The sequence below is a fragment of the Ricinus communis genome, chromosome 7 (genome assembly GCF_019578655.1).
Source record: "Ricinus communis isolate WT05 ecotype wild-type chromosome 7, ASM1957865v1, whole genome shotgun sequence".
Classification (NCBI taxonomy): domain Eukaryota; kingdom Viridiplantae; phylum Streptophyta; class Magnoliopsida; order Malpighiales; family Euphorbiaceae; genus Ricinus; species Ricinus communis.
Window position 1 is genome coordinate 7,346,251 of NC_063262.1, and position 25,534 is coordinate 7,371,784.

General features: G+C 29.0%; 2 protein-coding genes across 2 annotated transcripts; both read right to left on the bottom strand.

Annotated features, from left to right (window-relative positions):
* Positions 1-5,087: 5,087 nt before the first annotated feature.
* Positions 5,088-7,006, bottom strand: LOC8265601 (protein NEN4). Its single transcript, XM_048377156.1, has 5 exons — positions 6,212-7,006; positions 6,009-6,055; positions 5,861-5,924; positions 5,562-5,735; positions 5,088-5,461 (listed from the first exon to the last, which is right to left on the bottom strand). Exons 1-5 carry the CDS (start codon positions 6,662-6,664, stop codon positions 5,369-5,371), a joined length of 831 nt encoding a protein of 276 aa, XP_048233113.1. The 5' UTR covers positions 6,665-7,006; the 3' UTR covers positions 5,088-5,368.
* Positions 7,007-9,071: 2,065 nt separating this feature from the next.
* LOC8265602 (bifunctional aspartate aminotransferase and glutamate/aspartate-prephenate aminotransferase) lies at positions 9,072-14,574 on the bottom strand. Its single transcript, XM_002528926.4, has 10 exons — positions 13,833-14,574; positions 13,185-13,425; positions 12,942-13,035; positions 12,723-12,826; positions 11,970-12,218; positions 11,780-11,893; positions 11,553-11,636; positions 9,748-9,918; positions 9,550-9,663; positions 9,072-9,327 (listed from the first exon to the last, which is right to left on the bottom strand). Exons 1-10 carry the CDS (start codon positions 13,973-13,975, stop codon positions 9,187-9,189), a joined length of 1,455 nt encoding a protein of 484 aa, XP_002528972.1. The 5' UTR covers positions 13,976-14,574; the 3' UTR covers positions 9,072-9,186.
* Positions 14,575-25,534: the final 10,960 nt, after the last annotated feature.

Genomic DNA, 25,534 nt, shown 5'->3' on the forward strand with positions numbered 1-25,534 from the left:
TAAAATTAATTTTCGCTAAATAGTTTTTATATGTTAGTAATATTAAAAATTGTGAACAAAAATTAGAAATAAGATATAGTAATATTGATCATTGTGACTATAATAAAACATAATACTTTTGGAGCAAAAATATATTTCAACATACATTATTTTATTTTTATTATAACAATACCGTATAGACAAGATACATTTATTGAGTGAGAGAAAGGCAGTAAGATGTTAAAGCTACTACAGGTTTCAAAATTTTACAGCAGAATAATGTTATATTCTTATGTTAAATGGTTTTAATTGTTACTTTTATTAATATTAAGAAATTTATTATTGCTATAATATGGCAATATAATGCTATATTTTTGAATTCTTTTATCATATAAAATAACTTTATAACTTAATAAAATAAGTTATTTACATTATTTTAAACTTTTTATTTAATTTTATCAAATTAAGAATTGTACTATAAGTAATATTTTATTAAAAATATAAAAATATAATATTTTTACTACATATTTTTCAAAAAAAAAAGTGAAAGCAAGTAAAGGTCTACGTGGCTAAACAAGAAAAGAAAAAGAAGCAAAGCTGTACATATACAATAATACTCTACTTGACAAAATTTAATAAAATTATATCACATAAAATTCTAAAATTTAATATGTCATATTTATTATATTAAATATTAATTATAATATTAATTGCTTATATAGATGTTATGGAAATATTATGACTTATTATAAGCTTACCACTTATTTTAGATACTATATAATAATAAATTTTCTTAATTTTATGAGAAAATGTATGTTTATCACTTTTTAGCCTATGAAGGAGTAAGAAAAGATTTTGTTTATCTATCTACTATTCTATCTACTTGTTCATCGATATTGTCAAGAAATAATTTATTAAAAATTATTTTATAATTTATAATTGAAAAATATAATCAACCCATAAGCATCCAAACATCTAATTTCTTGTATGTATAACAGCGGGTAAATTGCCCAGCTGGTACCAAACCTTAGGACTATATATCAATTTAATATCAAAATTTTAATTTGAATCAAAATGGTACTAAAAGTACAGAAAAGTATATCAGTTTAGTCCAAATGTCTAATTTCCGACAATGGATTATGATGTGGCAAGCTGAGGAGGCATATTCTGGTTGTTTCGCCCCCTCAGCGTCTGCCACGTCAATTAACTTTGTCTCCTCAACTTGCCACGTCACCATCCATTGTTGGAAATTGAACATTTGGACTAAATTGATATACTTTTATGTACTTTTGGTACCATTTTGATTCAAATTAAAGTCTTGGTATCAAATTGATATACAGTCCCAAAATTCGGTACCAGCTGGGCAATTTACCCGTATATCAGCACTCGAACCTTTCTTTACCAAAATAATTTTACAATTAAATTTCTAATATGCAATATGTTTAGGGTTATACTTATTCCACTTTTACATGTCTAACTATGTATTTTGTACCTATCTTATCATTATAAATACAAGTATTGGGATATCATATTTACGTGCGACAATCCTTTTCTTTATGGTAGTAGAGCTGCCAAAACCAGGCACATCCCTTACTGCTCATGAAACCTGAGCTGCTATTCAAACTCTTTTTAATGATTATGGCAATGCTAAATATATGCAACTCAAACTTGCCTTCAATCAAGCATTTAAAGGTTCTCATTCTATGTCTAAAAACCTTCATTACATTAAATCCACAGTTGAGTCTCTTTATTCCATTGGTCGTCCAGTTGACGATAGTGATGTTATTCTTCAAATTTCATCTAGATTGCCCTCTATATATTCGGATGTTGTTACCGTAACGACTACTAAACACCTTTTACCAACCTTTGAGGAATTACAATCCTTCTTACTTGCTCATGAATCCCATCTTCAGACTGAATCCAATTCTAACTCTGAAAGTTAAGCTCTTGTGATTGTTCATAACTGTGGTGGACACTTTCTAAGTAAAGGCAATTTTCAAGGTTCCCACAGTGGTCGATATAGCCAAAATCGGGGCAGTTTTGGCTCCTACGGTGGCAATGGTAATCTTTTGGTGGTGGCTATCATAGTGGATATTTTTCTAGTTCATCATAACGATCTTCCTACAACTATAATGGCACTAGTCATTTTTCCAACAATTATCAAGGCCGCTCTACATGGCATTCTAGTAATTCAACACTCTACATGGCATTCTGGTAATTCAATCCTTGGTGCTCCTCCACTCTAATGCCAAATATATAACAACACTTACCATATTGCCAATTTTTATCCTCAATGCAATGAGCCATAATGATCTCTAAGGTGCTTTTGCTGGCGTACATCTTCAAGAACCTACTTGGCAAACTGATATAGGAGCTTCAGATTATATGACCAATGATCCTCTTAATTTGGATAGCGATAAACCTTATCATGGTACAAATACAGTTCGAATTGGTGATGATGCAAAAAGGTCCATTACGCATGTTGGTCAGAAAATTCTTCACACTCCAACTTCAAAATTTCTTTTGAGTAGTGTCTTAGTTGTTCCATATTTGTGTTTTAATTTACTTTCTATCCGTTTTTTTGTCTTAGACAATTATTATTCCATGAATTTTGGTTCTTTGGCTTTTAGTTTGACGGATATTCAAACCCAGCAAGCAGTTTATCATTGCAATAGTTTGAGTCATCTCTAACCATTTTTAACAACAGGTTATGATGATTCTGTTCCTCCTCCTTCAGCCACCATTGCTTCCAAGGTGTCTTCTTCATTTTGGCATCAACGACTTGCTCACCCTGGTGCACTTGTTATATCAATATATTTTCAACAAAAGTCTAGTATTTTTTAGTTCCAAGATATTAAAATTATTTTTGTCGTGCTTGTCAACTTGGCGAGCACTCTAAGTTGCCATTTCAAAATTCAAGAAATGTAACTGTTGAACCATTCCAATTAATTCACTATGATGTCTGGCATTCCCCAATTAATCCCCTCTCTAGTTATAAATATTATGTTTCCTTTCTTGATGATTATATTGGGTATATATGGGTTTATCCTTTATGGGCCAAAAATGAGATTTTTGATATTTTGTCGCTTTTAAAAATCTGATCCAGAATCAGTTTCATACACATATCAAGCAGTTTTAATGTGACAATGTTGGTGAATATCTTAATAAGAAATTTAAAAATTATTTAAAAGGGAGATTCTTATCTACGCTTAGTGTATATACCATAACTAATAAGAGAGTGACACGTATGTATAGTGTTTTATATTTTGGTATTAGATGATCTCCATCATTTAAAACCAATGAATATATGTCCATAATTTATCGATTTGGTGTATTTTCTTTTAACAATTTGTACTGTTGGAGAAAAATTAATAAATTCTAATTTAGATTCTGAGTTATTCTTTTGAATACAAAATTTGTTAGGATTTCATTGTCCTTTCCTCTCCTATTTTTATATTGCTCTTTCTTTTATATTTGTTAGTTTTATTTTATCTATTATCTTAGGCAGTATGATGAAGTGTGAAACTCTTTTTATCTTCTTTACCATATTCTATTGTATATATTCTTAAGGGTAGAATCTCACATATGTTGAAGTGTCAACCTCTTCTCCTTTTTTTTCTTTTAAATTAGGGATTATAGATGTTGTGAAACTTGGAAATCTGTTGGCTGCATAAGAATTTAACGGTTTGTGTCACATCCCAACCTCGAAATGATGGCCAATTCGATTAATCTACCACCCTTGCAATTTTTGTTAGATGAACTCTTATTTCTTAAATTGAGTTTTTATATTTTTATTTTTATGAAATTCAAAGCTATTATCTAATAAGAATAAGAGTGTGTTTTACACACGTTATTTTAATACATGTATAAATAATTTTTATGTTTTATGTATTAAAATTTTACATTTTTATTTTGTGAGATTGGGTTCTTATATTTTTATTTAGATAACAATAGTCTCTGTAAATTATTATTTAAATTTTAACTTATAAGAATTATAAAAAATGTATTACAATTTGGATTTAAATTATATTTGTATTTCACTTGAATTTAATTTATTTAAATTAAAAACTAAGGCGTTAGATTAAATTAGTTAAATTAACTAAGACATGGTATTTTAATTAATAAAAATAAGACATGAACTAATAGAATAAGAGACATAAGCTATTAATTAAAGAGATAATTATAAGAGAATTCTAATTTTAACAAATAAAAAAAAAACATTAAGACAAACTATATATAATTATAGAAATATTCAATTAGGTCATTAGTCAAATAACTTATCTATATATTTAATAGATGCTAGTCATTTACCTGCGCATTGCACGGTTATCGTTATTATTTGATTATAGATAATAATATAAATGAGATTGTAAAAGAACTTAATAACATTTTCCATATTTTCTAATTATTTGTCATATGTTTAAAACATAATAATAATTTAAAATATTTTCAAGTGTCTTCCATAATAAAATCTATAATATATTAAATTTTATTAATGTAATAAATATAAAATAATTTTAAAAAATTAATTAATTGATATGTTAATTACATATAAAATTAATATTAAAATATTATCGATATGTTTTTTTTGGATTAAAAATATTATTTAAATCAGTATATGCCATAAATATGCTGGCATACTATTAAATATAAATTTAATATTATAGTAAAAAATATAAAAACACTAAAATATAAAATAATAAATATAATAATAAATTTTTAATAATAATATAATAAAAAATGAAGAGTTGGGGCATAAAAAAATTATTTCATAGTATAATAATTCATACCTTGTAATGAATTTAAATTGTATTGTTTTTGTCCTTTTTAGTAAATTACCAATTATTTTTATTTATATCAGCCCAATTTTATAATTTATAAAATACGCTTACCATAAAATAAAAATTTACCTTTTCTATTGTTGAATACATATGATATATCATGTACTAGGTCCATGATATAATAAAAAGGTAATTAAGCTAAATTTACTTATTTTCTAACTATGTCAATTCAAATGCTAAATAGTTGCATACTTCAATCTTTTGTACACATTTTACGTTTTAATCAGTCAAAATGCATGTCATGGTGGAAATCAAAATAAGGTAGAAAGAGAATTGACATTAATATTTCTTTAGCCGTTTTCTTCTCAACATGATTACATATTTGTCATAAGATACAGGTATAACCCTTGAAATATGTTATTGGATTACTAGAAGTTAAAACAGAAACGAATTCATCAATCAGTTGAAGAATAAACAATCAAATTGAATTTTGTTGCAGTTGTCTCTTCGTTCTATGGAATTAAAGATATCCTCAGGATCGAATCTTGTGAATTCCAATTCATGAAGATGCAAAATAGTTAAACTAGCAAAAGCCCTTGATCATGCTATCATCTGAGCAAAGAATGAGAATGCTTAAGTAACTTGTTAAGGGATTTTGTCTCTTGGGCCTTGCATATCAAATTTTTCACTCCTTCTGTCACCTGTTTTTCATGCAATGCGTTCTTAGTATTCATCTTATTTTGACATAAAATAAAAATAAGAACAAATTTGTGAAAAGTATAATCATAAAAATGTAATAACCTTTCCTAAACTTCCTCTCGCATAAGGGACTGCTCTTTGGTACCCAAGAGTGGTAGGAGGAGATTTGCGGCTTGTCTCTTCCCTAAATGGCAATTTTCCATTACTTCTACTGCGTGTAGTAACTGTTGAAGAGTTGTGCCATTTGCCATTCAATAGAGTTGGAAGACTTGATTCCTTCATGCAAAATCACCCACAAATTGGTTACCATGAATTTCTTAGATTTTGATGCACTTCCATTATTGCATTGAATGGATATATAAAAATGGAAAGTTTATTAACGACTAGATGTTCAAGATTACCAAAAACAAAACTGTGGCACAGTGCTTCAGGACCTCCAGATTCATACGAACATCATCAAGGCTCCTGTTTAATGCACATTGAAACTATCATATTAAGCAATTACAGTGAAGAATTAGGAATGTTCTCAACAAGGTTGCATATAGATACCGGTGCTTTTGCTGTCCAAGGCCAAAGTAATCAGCTAAAGTTGCCATCTGCACATAAAAGAAGACTGTTTGTCAAGATATAGAGATTGGAACAGTAGTAGTATGATTAAGACATCAAAGAGCTCTAAGCATTGCTATCCTAAACTATAGTTGAAATCTTAATATCTAGAGGTTCATGCAGGATGTATAAGCATATATACATACCTTGAGATTACCAGCTCTTCTGCCAAACTTCTGAGACAAGACCCCTAAAGAGTCAATCATTCCAACAGGTACAGGTGGATCCTTACCAAGCTCTGCAAATGCTTCCTTAATGCGAATACAATCAAATCTTCGGATATTGTGTCCTGCCCATATTCTTCCATTCAAGATGCTATAAATTTTGTCAGAAACTTCTTCAAATGCAGGTGCATCTGCAACAGCGTTGCGAGTTATGCCACCACTTCGACCAGATCTTAATGCCACAACAGACAAGTCTTTAGGTCTTATGAGAGTAGTATAACTCTCTATCTCAACAAGTTTTCTTGGACAAACTATAATTGCACCAAACTCCAATACCCAGAATCGTCCTCCTGCTCTGTTGGGCACTGTTGTTTCCAAGTCGAAGAATACAATCTCTGATGATACCCCTTCCTGATAAGACTCAAAAGTATCCATTTTCGGGTATTTCTGTTAGGTTCCTGTACAAATTTACGATTCTGGGATTTTTCCAAATCTGCTCATCATCATTATGTTATATACGGCTAAGCAAAACAAGAGAAAGGGTACAGGAAAGGGTTAAAGAAGAGAATTCTTCTTTTTGAGTTTGATTGTATTGTAGTTCAAGTCAAGAGGTTAATTCAATATTGAGTTAGCTTATTGGGGATGTCTTATCAGAAAGCATATCCAGTCAGACAGGAATATCTTGCTGCAAACAAATGGTAAGAAGGGCCTTTTTTTAAATTTCTGAAACCTGTGGAAAAAGTTTTCTACTTTCTTCACATGCAAGGCCATGCATAATTGATCTTTCCTTGTGTTGAAAAAGAATTGATGCTCGTATTCCCTAATGTCTTACATAACTTTGAATCAAGGTCTCATCCTAAACCATCTCATTAGGCCAATTGAATGACTATGTTTCTTCTTTCCACTTTTTTCTTTTCCTTATTCGACCTACTCGTAGCTTTTGCTTGTGCATCTTTATGGGCCAGAGTGGAAATTTTAGAACTCAGTAGGCAGTAATTTAAATAGCCCAATGTTTTAGGAGCATTCTTTTTTAAGATAGGAAAATTATCCGTCAAAATGAGTTACTAATTATATAAATATTGTTGTAATAACTAATTAAATATTTATAAAAAAAAATAGAATTGATGCCAGTGATCCTATAATTCACAAAAAAAAATAATTATATAATGAGTCATTATAATATCCATCGTTACTTTTTAAGTTATGATTTTACTAATATTTTTCTTCATATTAAAATTCAAATGCTCTTCTCGAATCAGATTTCTTTTACAAGAGATGGGTTTTAGAAGCAGAAAATATAAACGAATCACATTTGATTTATTTTTAACTATTTTTAAGAAATGAACTGTAAATTATTTTTTCGTCTATCTGTACATTGTTCAATGCTCAAGTTTACTGTTATTTTATATATAAATATATTCTTACAATCGTAAGATTAAAATCATATTTCTTTATTTAAATATATATATATATATATAATAATAATATATTAAATATTTATAAATTCAATGATTAATAATTTAGTAAAATTCTAATATTTAAAATTTTTTACCGTTTTTAGGAAATAATACTTAATGATAATCCAAAAGAAAATTTATTCCTTATATATATGTATTCTATATTAGTTTTGAGGTATAAGTAAAGTTTTGACACATAAATATAATGATACGTTATTCTTATATTTATTTTATTATCAAAAAAATTTATATAAATATAACAAAATATTAATTACTAAATTATTTTTTTAATCAAATAAAATTCTCATCGTATAAAATAACATATTAATTATATAATTTTATCAGAATCATTAATATATTAACTATTTATTTTTAAAAAATACTATAATAATGGTAATTAAATAGCCTAATCCTGGAAATTACAAATCTATTTCATTTTGGCAACTTAGCTAATTATTTTAATTTTAACAAAAATAACTTAAATTTACAAAATTATTTACAGTTTTGAGCAATATCTAATTTTGATCGCAATACGAGTGGCTTATTTATATTATACCACATCATTTAATTTACCTAAATTGAAAATAGGCCAAAATTGCCAATAATTTTACAATTCAAATTATTTTTACCAAAATAGAAAAATTGATTAAAATTGCCAAAATCACCAAAAATCATATAGGTTTCCATTTTTCAACTATTAAGCCAAATTAAATTAGAAAAGATAATTTTCAGTTACTAAAATTTATATCATGTGTATTTAATTTACTAATACATAAAAGTTCTTTTAAAATAAAAAAGTACAATTCAATGTTTTAAATTAAAATAATATTTATAATTAAAATAATAACAATAGTTTGAACCGCATACAAAGAAGAGTAACAATAATAAAAAATAACATAATAGAATTTCAAATATTTTAGAATTTATAGTCCTAAATAAAGCTAATTCTGACAGATTAGCAAATATTATTGATAAAATAGATAAAGCATATGCCTGAAATTTAACTGAACATTTTCATAGCACAAACATGGATTAGAAAAATATTTTGCATGAAAAATAAACATGGTGCAACACTGTGAGTAGACAAGAGTTACCTACACCAACCCTAATAATTTACACTTGAAACATTTAATGATCGAGCGCTACTATTTTACCAACAGGTGTACAAATGGAGACGTACTCCTAGAGTAGGAAGGTAAATGTGCTTGTCACTTTAAAGATACAGAACATACACAGATGATCTCAGAATATTAAGCACCTCATTGTATTTCTGCAAGAAACTGTTTTCAACTAATGGACTTGGTTAATTATGAAAAGCAGCCGATGAGCAACAAAAAGATGAAACAAAATCATTAGAAAAATGAGTTCCAGAAACAAATCAAACCTCTCCAAAAATGTCCTTTTTATTTGCACGTACAACAATTCCATTGATGACAAAATACAATCTGAATCACAAATGAGAGTACAACAATCACAATTTTACGTTAGTGTTGCTGTACCTCAAACAGGGACAGCAGGCTTGAGTGGGATAAGTGCTTTCTTAATTCTTTCTACAGCTGCCTGTAAGGTGGTGAGAGATGCTGCATAAGAGATGCGTATGCAACTGTCATCTCCAAAGGCACCCCCTGGGACTACTGCAACCTGAAATCAATACAGATAATCATAATCCTATCTTAAAGATCTTAGATCTAGCAAGTTAACCAGATTTCAAAATTGTTCTCAAACCCTTAACAGATAAATGTTGTTTCATCTAAATCAACATATCAGGCAAATGTTTTTTCAACTTTTGCATTATTAATGTAGATAAACAGTACAAACCATTCTCAGTCCCTGAGAAGGGAAAAAAATTCCACAAACACATACCTGTGCATTATCTAGCAGGTATCGGCAGAGAGAATCAGAATCGTCAATTTTACCAAAACCTTCGACCTCTACGCCATAGTAAGAGCTGACATCAATGAAGAGATAAAATGCTCCCTGAAAGCAGAAATGACCTGAATCAGATTACAGAAGCATGGAAAAGGGCGAAAACGAGGCTCTCAAGTATCTAAGTGCTCTCACCTGAGGTTCTGACATTCTAACCCCTTCCATTTCTCCAAAGCTTTTAATCAAGAAATCTCTTCGTTCCTTGAATGCTTTCACCATGGTAGATACTGCTTCTCCACCAGCAAAGCCAAGTCCTAATGCAGCAACTGCTGCTTTTTGAGCTATACTGCTAGCTCCTGAAGTGAACTGCAAAAAAATACCACTGACATCAACCATAGTTCGGACAGCGGCACACAGTTGAGATCATATTGAGTAACAAAAATGGGATCATGACAGTGGACGCAAACTTTATCTTCTTGAGCCCAAAATGACTAATCAAGAAAAGCACTTGGAGCACTTTGCAATTGCTTATATGGTCCAATTCAACTAACTACATGCTTGATGTAGGACTTAATGTACACCTACCTTACAGAAGCACATTTGCTATCATACTATTGGGTACTAGATCCACATAACTCAAACCCCAAAGTTCTCATAGGGACCCCCTGAGACCAAAGACAATGACATGAAGCTCATATAGGACTACCAAGTTGGCTATGTACCATTTACAGCAGTTCAACAGAGCAAAACTATCAAAGTAAACTCCCCTTTCATCAGATAGATAGATTCACCAAGATTCATAATGCACTGCCAAACTTAATCCCATTCCAAGCTCTTAGATCAGAATAATATTGATATAAAGGTTTAATCTGAGATCTCTTCTAGCAACATATAATACAGGCTTACACACCTAACAAATTCTGAATCCTTTATTATTCTTCTACTAATTACAAAATCAAATTCTTCAGATTTCAAAAACCCCAAGTTTTTTAATGCTCACAAGTGCTTCAGGATGTACTACGCATGCTTTATTAAAGATTAAAAAAATAAATTAGCAATCCTCTATCTAAACCAGAAACCAGCTCCATTTATCTCCTGTATGCTTTAGTTGCATAATGAAAGTTCAAGACTTCATGACAAAACCAAATCTTTTCTATCTAGACCTTTCATGGAGCCTTCAAATTCCACCAAGTACTTTCAGCACCATCTTTATTTCCTTCAACTAGTCCAGAAAAAACACTTAATCCATGGGACTAACATTGGGAAATGTTAGAGACGGTCGATCAACCTATTCCCAATCAGGGCTTTAAATATTGGTGATATGGCCCGATAACATTACATGGTTTAATTCCGTTACACCGATTCGACACCCACCCTTACATAATTTAATGCTCTACTAGGAATTTAAAAATTCACAATAGCAGTGGACGATACAATCAGAAACTGTTACACCGATTTCAATATTGAAACAGTTCATAATACATTATTCAGAACCTTGTTCCTATGCAAAATATACCTAACCATTGTGACAATAATATGTATCGCAATGCTATAGACCATCTCCATGATGATTAGAGAAAGTTATCATAACCTCTTTCAGAAGCCTGCTATTAATCCCAAGAAGTCCACACATAAAAATATCTCAAATGCATGTATGGAATTCAGGAAGTGTGACAATCATAAAAACTAATTATCAAACTGCAGCGTACAACAATCAATGTGGCTGACATTCAAATTGCCTCCATCCACCTTGCTGGAGTAATAACTTTTCAATCAAGTGTACCAGAATTAATTCATTCATCACATTGTTGGGAAGCTTAAAACATATATTGAACAGCGTCAATAATTCAACAAACATTTAATCAGAGAAAAAGAACTAGATAAACGTTGGAACATTATTCATCCGGATTAAATCCAAAGTAAAGTTTTGGTAGAAAGAATAAATGGTGCATAACGGACAGAAACTATCAACAGAATGAAATTTATCTATGATCTAATACCTGACTCTGGATCTTATTGCATGCTGCAAGGAAGTGCCTAGGGGCAGCAAGATATCCAAGTCTCCAACCGGTCATTGCAAAAGCCTAAAAGTTGGGGCATAGCAATTTGGGTTATTGTTCACAACTATACAAATATTTTATACAGAAACATGTCTTTACTGAAGACAAGGAGACAAATACTGTTTAATGTTTTGGGCAAATCATCAAATGCAATCATTTGATGTTACCTTTGAAAAGCCATTCACGGTTAAAGTCCTTTCCCACATGCCTGGCAGCGAAGCAAAACTTGTATGGGTAGCCGGTGCATAAATTATGTGCTCATATATTTCATCAGATAAAACCTGGAAGCATACCAAAGAAATTCAGCAACATAAATAGACAATGGAAAGGGCTTGTATTCAGGTTCAGAAAACATACCAGAAGCCTAGGATATTTTGCCACAATCCGTGCAATCTCTTCAAGCAATTCTTTTGGATAAACTGATCCAGTCGGGTTAGATGGGGAGCAAAGAATCAGCAGTCTAGATTTTTCACTGATTTTGGATTCGAGTAGCCTTGGATCCATGAGGAAATTCTCAGATATAGATGTAGGAACAATCACAGGTGTTGCATCAGCCAACCTTGCAATTTCTGGGTAACTGACCCAGAAAGGTGCTGGAATTAAAACCTATAATAATTTTTTGGCCAACATAAGCTACTTTTGCAAACAGAAAACTTTAAATTATTAGGAGACCCTGCACTCAAATATGGTGTTCCAGGAAATGGGTGAATCTGAATAAATAAAAACAATATACATTTTTTGACGCTATCTTGTTTCTTAATTGCATTCTAGCACTCTATTGAAGACGCAAATCAATTTTACAATTTAAGAATATGGTGAATCGTGCTAACCGCTCTACCAATTTTGTTTTACACATCATTTTTGCAGCGAAACAATAACCAAAGATGTAAATGAATGAGATGTGCTCTCAATTTGACTATAAAGACTGTCATGAAATTTCGTAGAATGCAGAAAACCAGAGTTCTAGGAACTCTTAACCTGATACAAATATGAGAAGGTGAAAATGTACCCATTGGCAACAATCAAACGACAGAAGGTACTATTCCGGGACCAATTAATTAATAACAGAACAATACCATGATAATTATCATACTAATTGGAAAAATTTACCTCATCTCCTGGAGAACAAACAGCAAGTACTGCTTGAACAATACTTTGCTTAGCTCCGTTGCTGACCAAAATCTCATTAGGTGCATAAGAGAGACCGTTCTCCTCTGCCAAAATTAAAAAGTCAACACAAACATGTAAGAACTCATATGCCCATAAGACACCAAGCACCAAGTGTATTAAATAGTTTAACCATGGAAAGATGCCTTAAAACAAACTGACCCTTCAGTTTATGACAAATTGCTGTTCGAACTTCTAATGTACCAGCATTTGGAGTATATCTAGTGTAGCCTTCACGAATTGCATTTATCCCAGCCTAACTTTTCCACCACAACCAAAAAGAAGAGAAAAGAAAAGAATCAACTGCCATTGTAGTGCTAATAACCACTTTAAGGAACAGAACAGAACAGGACAGATAAAATGCCTATGAGAGTTGCAAAATAAACAAAAGAAAAGGAGATCCACCTCTGCTATTGGAGTTGGGGTATCAAAATCGGGTTCTCCAGCAGCCAATCGAATAACGGGAATTCCAGCTTCTAAGAGAGAAGTAGCATGGTCCATTATGGCTACAGTCTTTGAAGGTTTTAAAGAATTGACTCTTGGGCTCAAAGAAATATCAAGTTCCATCTCCTGATCAGAATCACTTTCTGGCTTCACTACTGCACTTATTCTAGATGACCCTACTTGTCTAGTAGCCTCTAGTGGTCTACAAAAGAACTAAGATTGGTCAACCGAAAGTGTGATTTCCAACAATGCGAACAAACAGAGAATACAATGCATCAAGTTCAACAATCTGGCAGAATTTATAGCACTAGCCATCCTTCAATTATCATTTTATTGTCTTAACCATACACATGATTTACAGACAGAATAAAGGTGAAAAAGAACTCAGCAACCAAAAGAAAAAGCAAAATTATTTAGACCCAACAACCAAACCAGCAAAAAGACTTAAACTTTAAAAGCAATTTCGTCACCACAATCAATCTCTAATCAAAACATAACATAAAGACAAAACAGCTACTTAAATTACATTAAAAAGACATCAAAATATTAAAGAAAAACAATATAAAGCAAGAACAGAATCAATAGACAGGTGCAGAGAAAGTGACTTACTTGAGGAAAAGATTATAAGGACGTGAAGGGAAGAATAAGGATCGAGAAGGCTGAGAACCCAAATCAAGAGCAACAGATTGGTGAGCAGAACCACCCAGATGAGAAATGCTTGAAGTTAAGGTTCGAAGAGAAGCAGCAGCCATTAGTGATAGTAGGTGAATCAAAAAAGACTTTTGTTTGCTTGTTTGGTGATAGAGTTCTGCCTATTCTCCAAACTAACAGCTAAAAAAGTTAGTCATTTATAAAGGGGAATGTGTTCGGAGGTTGGTGGGAAATTGTAGAGAGAGAGAGAGAGAGAGAGTGGGGGGGCTTAGGTAGGGTTATAGCGTTAGCATCTAATTTGATTGTACGAGGTGATAGCATCTAGGCCGTTGATTTTATGATGAAATAGACGTGTGCAGGTGTTCCAGGAAATGAGGAGGGACCAAGATGGTTGTGATTTGAACGATTTTCAGACTTACATTTGAGAAAAGTAGGTAGATTTGATATGATTGTATTAGAGGACAGAGTGGTGGAGGAGGGGGAAAGGAAGACGTGGGGTTTTGACTACATGGGAAGCTCGCTCAAACCTTACTTCAGCCACCTACCCACCCAGAGAGAGAGCGGTGGTACACAAACTAAGCAAAGATTCACTGTACTGATGTTTTGCTCAGTTGGGTGTTCATCCAGTCAATGTGGGCATCCGCTAGCCCCAACGCACCCAGTAACCGAGGAAAATCCAGATTGAAGTTTACGGCTTTAATGTGTTGCGGGTTGAGAAAAAAGCTGAAATGTGGTTCAGTTTCTAATTTTACATTAGAGTAATTTCAGGAAAAAGTGGTTTAATCTTTTGATATAAAATCTTTTTTATTTTCTTTTGGTAACACTTTAAGGCTAGTTTGGCATTCCGATTTTTTAAAAATTTTGGACTTTTATATTTTATTTTTAGCTGATGGAATTTTAAATTGGAAAAGCTAGGATGTAATTGTAATAAAAGTAACTATAAATTAAACACAAAAATTAAAATCATAATGACAACTATTTTAGAAAGAAAAACGGGGGCAATATAGTCATATTATAAAGTTAAAATTAATTAATAATTTTATATCACTTATGGACTAATTAAATTTAAATCTAATTAATTTGTAATATGAATGAGAATATTGAGATTTGTTAATATTATATAAATGAGCTTATTGAGACTGATTAATATAATAATATTAAGAAGTTCGATATAATTAATAAAAATTTAAATCACTTATCATGGTCTAATTAGATTAATAAATAAATTAAGTTGAATGAATCTATTAAAATTCATACATTAAATATTTTTATATTTCTTATGGTCTAATTAGATTTAAAAGAAAGTAAACTTAAAGCTAACTAGGTTTAAAATATAAACAAATCTATTAAAATTTATTAATTTAGCATGATTTTATCAATGTTGGTTGACATGGGTGTATATATATTTTGAATTAAATTAATATAGGCATATTAAACAGTTAGATAGAATTAGTAATTTTATATTCCTTATGGTCTAATTAGAATAAAAATAAACAATTTTGGAGTTAAAAGTAATATAGTTTAATGAAGTTGAATCGCCCTCTCAAGGGCCTTGTAATGCAATTGTTTTGGATTGCCTTTCAAAAGAAAAAAATAATAATAAAATAAAGTTGAATCAAATTGACTTACTAGGGACCACATGGTTTACTTAAGTTGGGGCTGAAACAGCTCTACCTAACATTCATAATTGTGGTCATTATTTTAGACTATGAAAGAAGCAAGAATTTGTGTCAATATAAAATGATAGTGAGGCAAAAAACAAAAAGAAAAAATCAGCAGCCAAGAAAAGAATTTGTTAATTCTACTTAGAAGACGCCAGCATAATTTTTATTATAAAAAATAAATTAAAAAAATTTATTTAAATGAAATGGATTCCTTATACTTTATTTTTATTTTTATTTTTATACATATTAATAATTTTAATCTTTTTTTTTTAATTTTTGTTAATAGATAAATTATAAATATTAATTAATTAAATACATAGAAATCTATAATATATTTATTAAACATAAAATAGAAAATAAAATCTAATTATTTATATGCAGAGATTCCAAACAATTCCCTATTTTATATTTAAAAATAAAAAATTTACCAAAGTTTTATTTTATAAAATGAATTTTTAAAATAAAAAAATTAACATAATAAAGAATAAATTAAAAATGCTTTGATAAGAATACAATAATTCTGCATCAACTTAATGAAGTAAGTATTTGTATTATATTAATTAAAAAGACAAGAATTACATCGTTTTTAATAGAAAATGATTAAATTTTATTAATAGCAAAATGAGACAATTATAAGTCCACATTAATAGGCACAAATTAAAGAGGAAGTTACATTGTACATGTTTTTTTTTTTAAAAAATAATTATAGAAATACCTCAGCTTTTTTTCCTTACATTTTTACGCCTCTCTTTTACTTTTTTACGCTTTTTAATTTTCACTATTTTTATTTTTCCAGCTTCCCACTTCTTTTCTCTTTTTACTTTCTAACTCCTTACTTCTTCTTCTTTCCCTATTTCCGCTCACAGCTTGTTTTTTTTTTTTTTTTGTTTTCTTCATACATTTTTTTTTTTTTTGTCTTTATAAATGATCTCAACTCATTCTTTTTCCATTTCTTTCAACTTTCAATCTAGTTTTCAAATACTTTTAAATTTATAAAAAAAAATTCAAACAAAAGACTGTTTCAACTAAGAAGATGAGAGTTTCTTCTTTTAAAACTCGATCTACTGAAAAGAAAGATGGTGAAAAAAGGAAAGCAGATGATTCAAAATTGAAACCTATGGATAAAAGGAGTAATGAGGTTAAGGATAAAAATGTTAATAAATGAAGGAAGCTTGTAATTGATAAAACTAAAATTTGATCTAAGATATTTTTTTTTATATTATTTAGGGTTTATATTGCTATTTTGTTTTAGTATTTTGTTAATAATTTTTTTTTTGTTATTTAGGGTATATTTATGATTTTTTAATTTTTTTGATATTTTTTTATTTGATAATTTTTACATCTTGATACATTGATTTACCATAATAATAAATAGAGTCACTGGTGACTCCGTCGTGGAAAGAGCCGCTTCTTTCTTACTTGATAGGGAGATTTATTTAAATTTAAAATGGAATATTCATTTTATTAAAAAAATTATTAATAAAATGATTTTTATATTTTTTTATTTCATAATTTTTTACTTTATAAAACTGTAATTTTTTTATTTTTTAAAATTTTATTTAATTTTTACTTTTGCATAATCTATTTTACATTTGCATTGTTGCTTTTGTAAGGTTGATTTTTAGTTTATTTTAAGTTTACTTTATTTTTTTCTGTAATGTATTTGAATTTATTTTTTTTACTAATTTTTTTTTTCAGTTGTGGTCATTGAAAGTGAACGTCGAAGATCATTTTAGTGTCAAAGTTGGTTATCATTTGTTTTATGATGTTATTACAAACATTAAAGATAAGTTTGATGAGAAACAATCGTTGATATTTAGGAATAGTTGTTTTGGTAGTTTTTTAGATTTTTCTGTTTTTAAGTTGCATTCCCAGCTTATTCGTTTCTTACTTCTTAAGAAGGTTAAGCAACTTAATAATTTTGAGATGCGGTTTGATGTTTATAGTTATAGATTGAGATTTGGTATAGATGAGTTTGCTTTAGTTACAGGTTTGAAATGTCATGAGGAGTTGAACAAGTTTGGTTTTGCTAAAGATTCAAATGTTTTAGTTGATAAGTATTTTAAAGATATTAAATGGATAAACAAGCAAACCAGTGAGAAAGCTTTTTTGTCTAAAAGGTGGTTGTGTGATGATGATGTTGTGAAGCTTGCTTGTTTGAATTTCTTGCATCTTTTTTTCTGTTCTCTTCACCGAAAGAGAAGTTGATTTTGTTGTCTGAATTTGATATTTTTGAATTTGATAGATATGATAATTATCCTTACGGTTTATAGGTCTTTAATCTTACTCTTGATTTTTTGAAGATTAAGTATATGGGAAAGGGAAAAATATTCAGAAAGGAAAAGAAAAAAATATTATTATAGGTTGATTGGTTTTCCTTATGCACTTCAATGTTGGTTTTACAAGTGTTGTCCTTCAGTTGTTAACTCTATTACTATTTTGGTGAGTAGTGATGTGATTCTTCGGATTTTAAAATAGTAAGTTACTAAAGTTTCGAGTTATAAATCTTTGGATAATGGTCTGTTTCGGAATAGAGGAAAGAAGGTAATTAGTTTTCTTGTTGATTTTTTTATTTTTTTATAAATACTGTCTTTTTATATTTTTATTTTTTTTAGTTGAAGCTGAAAAATATTCTTCTCACTACTGCTGAGAGGGAGAAGCTTGATTTGAACAGTTGTTTTTCAAATGATAAGAGTAAATCTGTTGTTGATAGTAATGAAAACAATGATAATAATTTTGAAGATATTGTCCCTTCTTATTTTTTTTATTCATCTACTGGTTATAAACGTAAAATGAACAAGGAATTTAGTTTAAGTTCATTTGATTCAATTAAGAAGAAATTAGATTCTCTTTTGTTTGGTTAGAAGAAATTGCAGGGTGATCTTAATAGTCTTAGGCTTTATATTGATTTGAGATTTGTTGATATTTTTGAATGTTTATGAACTTTGAAAAAGAAGCTTGGAGTTGATGAAAAAATTGATGATGTAAGTTTTTTTATAGTTGAGTTTTAGTTGATTTTCTTTTTATTGTTTGATATTTTTTTTTTGGTAATTTGTAGGATCATACAGATAACAGTGTTGGTGATGGTTCATTTGGTACTGTTAAAGATGATTCTTGTGATGATGATGATGAAAAAATAGAATATGTTGTTAAGGTAATTCTTTTTTATTATTCTTATTAGGTATATAATTTTTATACTTAAATGTTCTTTTCTTTAATTTTTTTGGTAGCTTGTATATAAATCAGAGAAGCAGTCTGATGTTTCTCAAAAATTAATGTTGATATAAAAAATGATGTTATTGAGGAAGACAACGTAAATGTTTCTCGTTGTAAAGATGATGTTTTGAAAAAAAGATTATGATGGTAATGATGAAAATTCTGTGCGTAAAGATTTGTAATGTGGGTGATGATAAAGTTGATGTTAGTATATGTGGTAGTAATATTGTTGGTATAAGTGATGATAATGTTGGTATAAGTGCTAGTGGTGGCATTCATGATGTTGGAGATGAATATATAAAAGATATTGGTGCTAATAAGTTTATTTGCATTTTTTATTATTTTATTATATTATATTATTTTTTTATTTTATAAGAATGAAATGTGAAGTTAGTTCTAGATCTTCTTTTGATAATATTGATCCATAACTTTTGAAAGAAACTCTTGCTAATGCTATGAAGGCTATTAAGATAAGCTGATTCTATATGTGTTTATTTTTTTGTATATTTTAAGTTGATTTTCTAGTTGATTTGTTGTTTTATTTTTTTCTGTTACTTTTTTACAGGTTGTTGATTCTGCTAATGTTTCTGGTACTCTTAATTTAAACTGTAGTGCTAATACACTAGTTTATTCTAAGAGAGTGATTAAACCTAGTTTTGTATTTAAGTCATTTTTTTGACTGAGTTTGGTTCTTCTAAAAGTGAAAATGCGGAAAAAGAAAGCCTAAGTTGGTGATGCATGGTCTTTGTCCTTTTAATAATGAACTTTCTACTTTTTCTAATTTTAGCAAGCAAGTTGAATTTGATTTATGGTTGATTGATGGAATGAAAAAGAAGAACAAGTAATTTCTTTTTATTGTTCTTTTTGTGTTTTATCTTTTTTAGTTTTTTTTTTTTTTGTGATTGACTTTATTATTTTATTTTTATAGGAGAAAGATTTATGATGCAAAAGATAATGAAATTAATCCTCATTTGAATCTTGGAATTGAAGTTGTTTATCAAAGAACTTGGTTTCATTCACTTCAGTATTATAGTCGTGCTCTTTCTTCATTAGTAAGTTTTTTTTCTTATTTTTTTGTTTATAAATTATTTTTGTTTGGTTAATATACTGAATGTATACTAGACATATGCTTAATGTATACTAAAGACTGTTCTTTTCTAATAACATATTAACGTGATTTTTTATTATTTAAGGAAGAAATAAAAAATTATTCATGGTGATTTTTCAAGATTTACTACAATAAATAATATTTTCTATCAGCAAATACAAAGTCTATATTCTGATTTCTTGAAAAAGAAGAAGGATTTATCTGTTATTTCATATTCACACTATGTTGTAAAGATTATTCGAGGTAAATCTATCTTATATTCTACTCATTGGGTTGATGTTGATCATGTTCTATTTTCTATTTATGTTGGCAATGAGTGGCTTTGGATTTTGGGTCGTTTGAGTTTCATAGATCATCGTATTTATGTTTATAACTCTTTCAGGTAAAAAAAGAAAGATAATTCTACTTTGGCAGTAGTAGAATCATATAGTATTATGTTGCCTCATTTTCTTGCTATTGTTGATTTTTACAATGAGCGGAAAGATATCAATTTTAACTCTGGTCCTTATGCAAATAGGAGTTTGACTGATCCATTTCATGTGGAAATGGTTGATGGATTGCCTACTCAGAAAGACAAGTGAGTTTTTGTATTTTATTATTGTATTAATAGTTTTATATTTATTTATTTTGATACTATTTTTTCTATTTTGAAGTAATTATGGTGTTTTTGTTGCTTATTTTGCTGAATACTTTATCCATTCAAAGAAATTCCCTTCTAATTTTAGTATGGAAATTTATTAGAATCGATTTGCTATTTTATTGTATGCCTATACTAAGATTTAAGAAGAAAATAACATTGCAAGTGATGATGAATTTCATCTATCAAGTGATAATTAAAGTTCAAGAATTTTTGTTATTTAGATATTTAGGAATTTGTCTTTTATATTATTTTATGCTTTTGAACATCAATGTTGATGTTTTAGTTTTTTTTTTTTTATGTTTTTGAACATTATTGTACATATTTGTTTATACATTTCTTCTTAATATAAGTTATTTTTTTCATTTATATAATTCTTTTATTTTGTTATTCGTTTAGATATATGTATAATATACTTATTACATACCTAAAGTATACTTACTGTATTTTAATTATATTTTATTTTTTTATCTTAATATTTTACTTATCAACAGTTTATGGTAAGTGAATTTCATATTCATTACAATACAAATTAATTTTTATAAAATGAATATAATATTTTAAAATGCCAAATGCTTACAATTATTTCTTTTGAAATGCCATTTATCAAAAATAAACTTCTCATCAACTAAAAATCAACTGACATTATTCTAAACTAATATTTTTTTAATATTCTGTTGTATTAAATTTTTTTTTAGAATTTTGCATGTCTTTTTGTTATTGTCCTTATTATCCACATCTGCTATATTTGTTTTATTTTTTTACTCTTCCATCCAGCTATTATTCTTCTCTTTTTTTGTCTTCCGGGCTTTATTCTTTCTTAGAATGGACAATTGCGAATATAAGAATCACAAAATTCTATCGAATCATGAAGGGCGAAAAAATTCTTCGAATCTAGTCATACCATTTCATTATATTGACAATTTCAAAAAACTGTTCATACTATGAGCATAGTATGCTGGTGGTCAGGCAAATGCGCCCTCATCTTGAGGTGGTAGGACAACTCTTTCCTTCATTTTTGTTGGTATGTCCTACATTATTTGATTGTCTATTGGGTACACTATTGCTTAATATATTTTTAGTAACATCTCTTTTGTGAAGTATTCTGAGCAAAAAGTATGTGGTCCTTGATGCATTTCTTTGAGTATTGTCATAGCATGTTGGCATGATACTTGATCAATTTGAAATTTCTTGCATGTACATGTATTTGTTGTTAGGTCTACTATATATGTTTTCTCATACTCATACATTGTGTATAATTTATCTATTGATTTTGAGACTTGTAATAACAATAATATATACCTAAAATATACCAAACATATACCAAAAATATACTTTATGTAATTTAATATTATGAATTAATTAATAGTTTGTAAATCTGACTTTCATTTTCAATGATTCTACGTAATTTTGAATAAGTGTTTCTTCTGCTCTCTTTGCCAACCTTGTGAAAGTCGACTTTACTAAATCGATATTTGTGTGGCTCGATTCTTGAATTAAAGCACGTAGGTACTCCAACAAAACTGTTATTGGTAGATCTCTTGCTCCTCCGTTTTTTGTATTCATTGATTCAGCTCGATTCTGTGTTACTGTTTTAATGGTTTTATGTCTATCTGATACAATACATATATCATTTCTCACTCCAGATATCTCCTTTAATTTTTTAAAGAACCACTCCTAAGATGCATCATTTTCAGAATTTACTATACATAATGTTAGAGGAAATACTTTACTATTTGCATCTTGTGTGCTTGTTGAGAGAAGCGTTCCTCCATAGGCAGATTTGAGAAAAGTTCCATTGACTATTATTATTGGTATACAACAAGTCCATCCTTTAATTGAAGCTTGAAGTGCCATGGATACATATATAAATATGAGATCTTCTTTTGCTTGTAGCTCCATAATTGGACCGGGATTTGATTTTTATATCATGTATAAATAGCTTGACAACATCCCACACGTTTCTTCTGGCTTTCCTCTTATTTTTTCTAAAGCTTTTGAGTGGTTCATAGATATATTGTAATCATCTTTCATGTCTCTTATTATATCTGAAGGAGTATATATTGTTTTGATACTGAGATATTTTATTTTTATGCAATTTTTGATGATTGATGTAGTTGTTTGCCTTTAATCACTATGCCTTATTTTCAATGGTTATATATGTATGTTGTTGAGCTTTCGAATTATAAATATTGTTGTTTTTCTATTTTTTGAAGCTCTTAGTTTCTAATTGCAATTATCATCCAAGCATTGTAAAAAATACTGTCTTTGGCAAGACTTTGCACCTTATATTGGAAGTGGTTATTAAGAGCATGGAAGCTTATTATCGGTAGGAAAGTGAGTTTGTCTATGTATATTTGACATTCTTTTATTTCTGAATGCCTTATATTTATTATCACATATACTTCTTGACTCTTGCTTTCTACTTCTCCATCCTCTTCTCCCACTTTCTTGCTCATTAAAATCACATATTCAAGTGCATCTGAAATGCTTTATGTTTGTTCTCCATTTGTTGATTTTCTTTTTGTTCCTCTTTTTTATCCTCATGGACCTGCTTCATTTGTTGGTATGTTTCTGTTATGGAATGTGAAGGTTGAATAAAAGAAGTTTTTCTTTTCTTGATTCAAAATTGTTATGCATAAAGAATATCTTGTGCAATCTGGTTCTGTCTTTTTGAGCTCATTATAGAATAGTAGTATTTGATTGTCTTCTATTTTGAGAGGTGGATATGAGCTCTTGACTTGATACTTGGTATCCAGCCCGGTTGATGTTTGGTTGATCTTCAGTTGATTTCATAGTGTTTGTATTAAACTGTTGTAGTCATTTTCTTTTATAAGTATTATTCTTATTATATCAAAATTGATGTAATTTATATTTTGATTCTATTCACCATTGTATTGTATGAATACTGGTAAGCTCTCCATATCTGTTGTCTACAGAAATATTATATTTAATAAATATTTTTTTAAATTAAATATTTAATAAACAAGTCATTAACTTAATATCTACACCTAATAAATAAATAACAAATCAGAATTTTTTTCTCATTCTTCTTAATTTATTTTTCATAAGCATTAAACAATGTTGTACAATATTGTGTTTTCTCTATATATATAATCAATTGAATCTATATATTTGTTTTTAGTGTTCTATTTAAAACTAATTACTTTTAAGCTCTTGTCATTGATAAATATTCATATTTATTTATTGTTGATTTTTCAGATCTGTGTTGCAGCAGTTTTGTCGAATAAATGGGAGTAGGAGCGGTTTGTCTTCTTTTCAAATTTAGTTTCTATTGAAATTTGATGGACTCTAATCTTTTTCACGTTGATTGTGTTGCAGGATGAAGATGGACGTTTCAACATAGAAGGAAGACTGTCGCAAATATTTTTCTTGGTTTTTCGAAGTTAATATAATGAAGAAAAGAAGAAAAAGATTTTGGTATTAGAGGTTGAAGATGGAAATTTCTTGTTGAAGGAAGAATGTTACAGCTTTTATTCTTATTTTTTGAAAATTTATTGAGTGAAGGAAAGAAAAAGCACACCTTTGGATTTGTGTGAATAGCTGAAATCTTTTCAAATCTTTTGGTTGAATAGTTGAAATCTTTTATTTTAGATAGATAATGGTTTGAACATATTTTTATAATTTTATTTATTTGGAGAACATATTTTTATAAACTCTTTTCTTGTGAGGTAAAAAAGAACCTCAAACTAAATTAAATCCAGCTTACATTAAGAGGTTATTGATAAGCCCAAGCCATTTAATAGTTTAACCCACTTTATTTAATAAAAGGAGCTCATATTTGTAATTTAATGACCTAGATAATAATTAATTTTATCTTATCCTTTATCTACAATATTAAATAATTTTAAATGCTTACCGCATTTGCTGGCTGGGCACTTGAATTCACTTTTTTTTTTTTTTTTTCTTTTGGTAGCTCTTCTATATGTGTTTCTTTTTTAAGTATTTGATACAGCGTGTGTGCTTTTTATTTGATGATGGTTGAATAATATTTAGATAAAATTATCCAAGGATAGTATTAACAACACAAATGCTAAGAAATTGCAACATTAGCAATAAACGTCAGAATTCAATCTTCACAGTTCCGTAAAAACAAATTAAGAAAGAAAAAAAGTTGCACCATTTTATGTGCCTTGCACCTCTAAGGCAGAAGCCTAATGAGATTGAGAGCCCGCCTTTGACAAGGAGGAGTTTCATTATGATCATACTCCAGTTTATGTTATTCTTTACCTCATATTCTTACCAGGACTTGACACGCTAGATTAAATATTATTTCATGCCTTAAAGGATTAAAGCAGAACCATGATAATAAATCTTCCTTATCGAGGGTTCCAGGATTAGAATCACATAGGGGTAAGACACACTATAAAGTTCCAAGTCATTCATAATATGACCATACTCTCTGGTTTATGAAGTTGCACAGGCTAGAATAGGCACAAAATAAATAATGCATCAAGAAAAAACCTTTGCAATCAGTAATTTACAGCTGAATTTTAAAGCTAAGGTGGATTTAAACCCTCAAAAACAATCTAAGCAAAAATAAAAGTTTGGTTTGTATTCCATAACCAACTGAAAAATATGACTGATTTACGTTGTGTTTGATTGAAAAATTCATAAAATTTATTTATAAATTTAAAATTTATGTTCTCTAAATGAAGTGAAAGTTTCTACATAATCAAATTTATATCGAATTGGTTATAATTAAACTAAATTATAATAAAATAGATAGAATTTCCAAATGAATTCAATATTCATAAGTCAATATATTCCAAGTCTCTTTCAACTTAATCATTTCTATTTTATTTTCTCTCTCGTATTTCTTTTTCAAATGAAATGAATTTTCTTATGAATTTCAATCAAACATAACATTAGTGAATTTAGGTTTCGGAATTGAAACAAAGCAACCTTTGATAATAAGTCGCCCCTATTCAATGACATACAAAAGCAATTCGAATTGCATGATAGGACAGAGTATCAAGTAAAATGGCGGCATTATGTGCATTGCATAACCAAC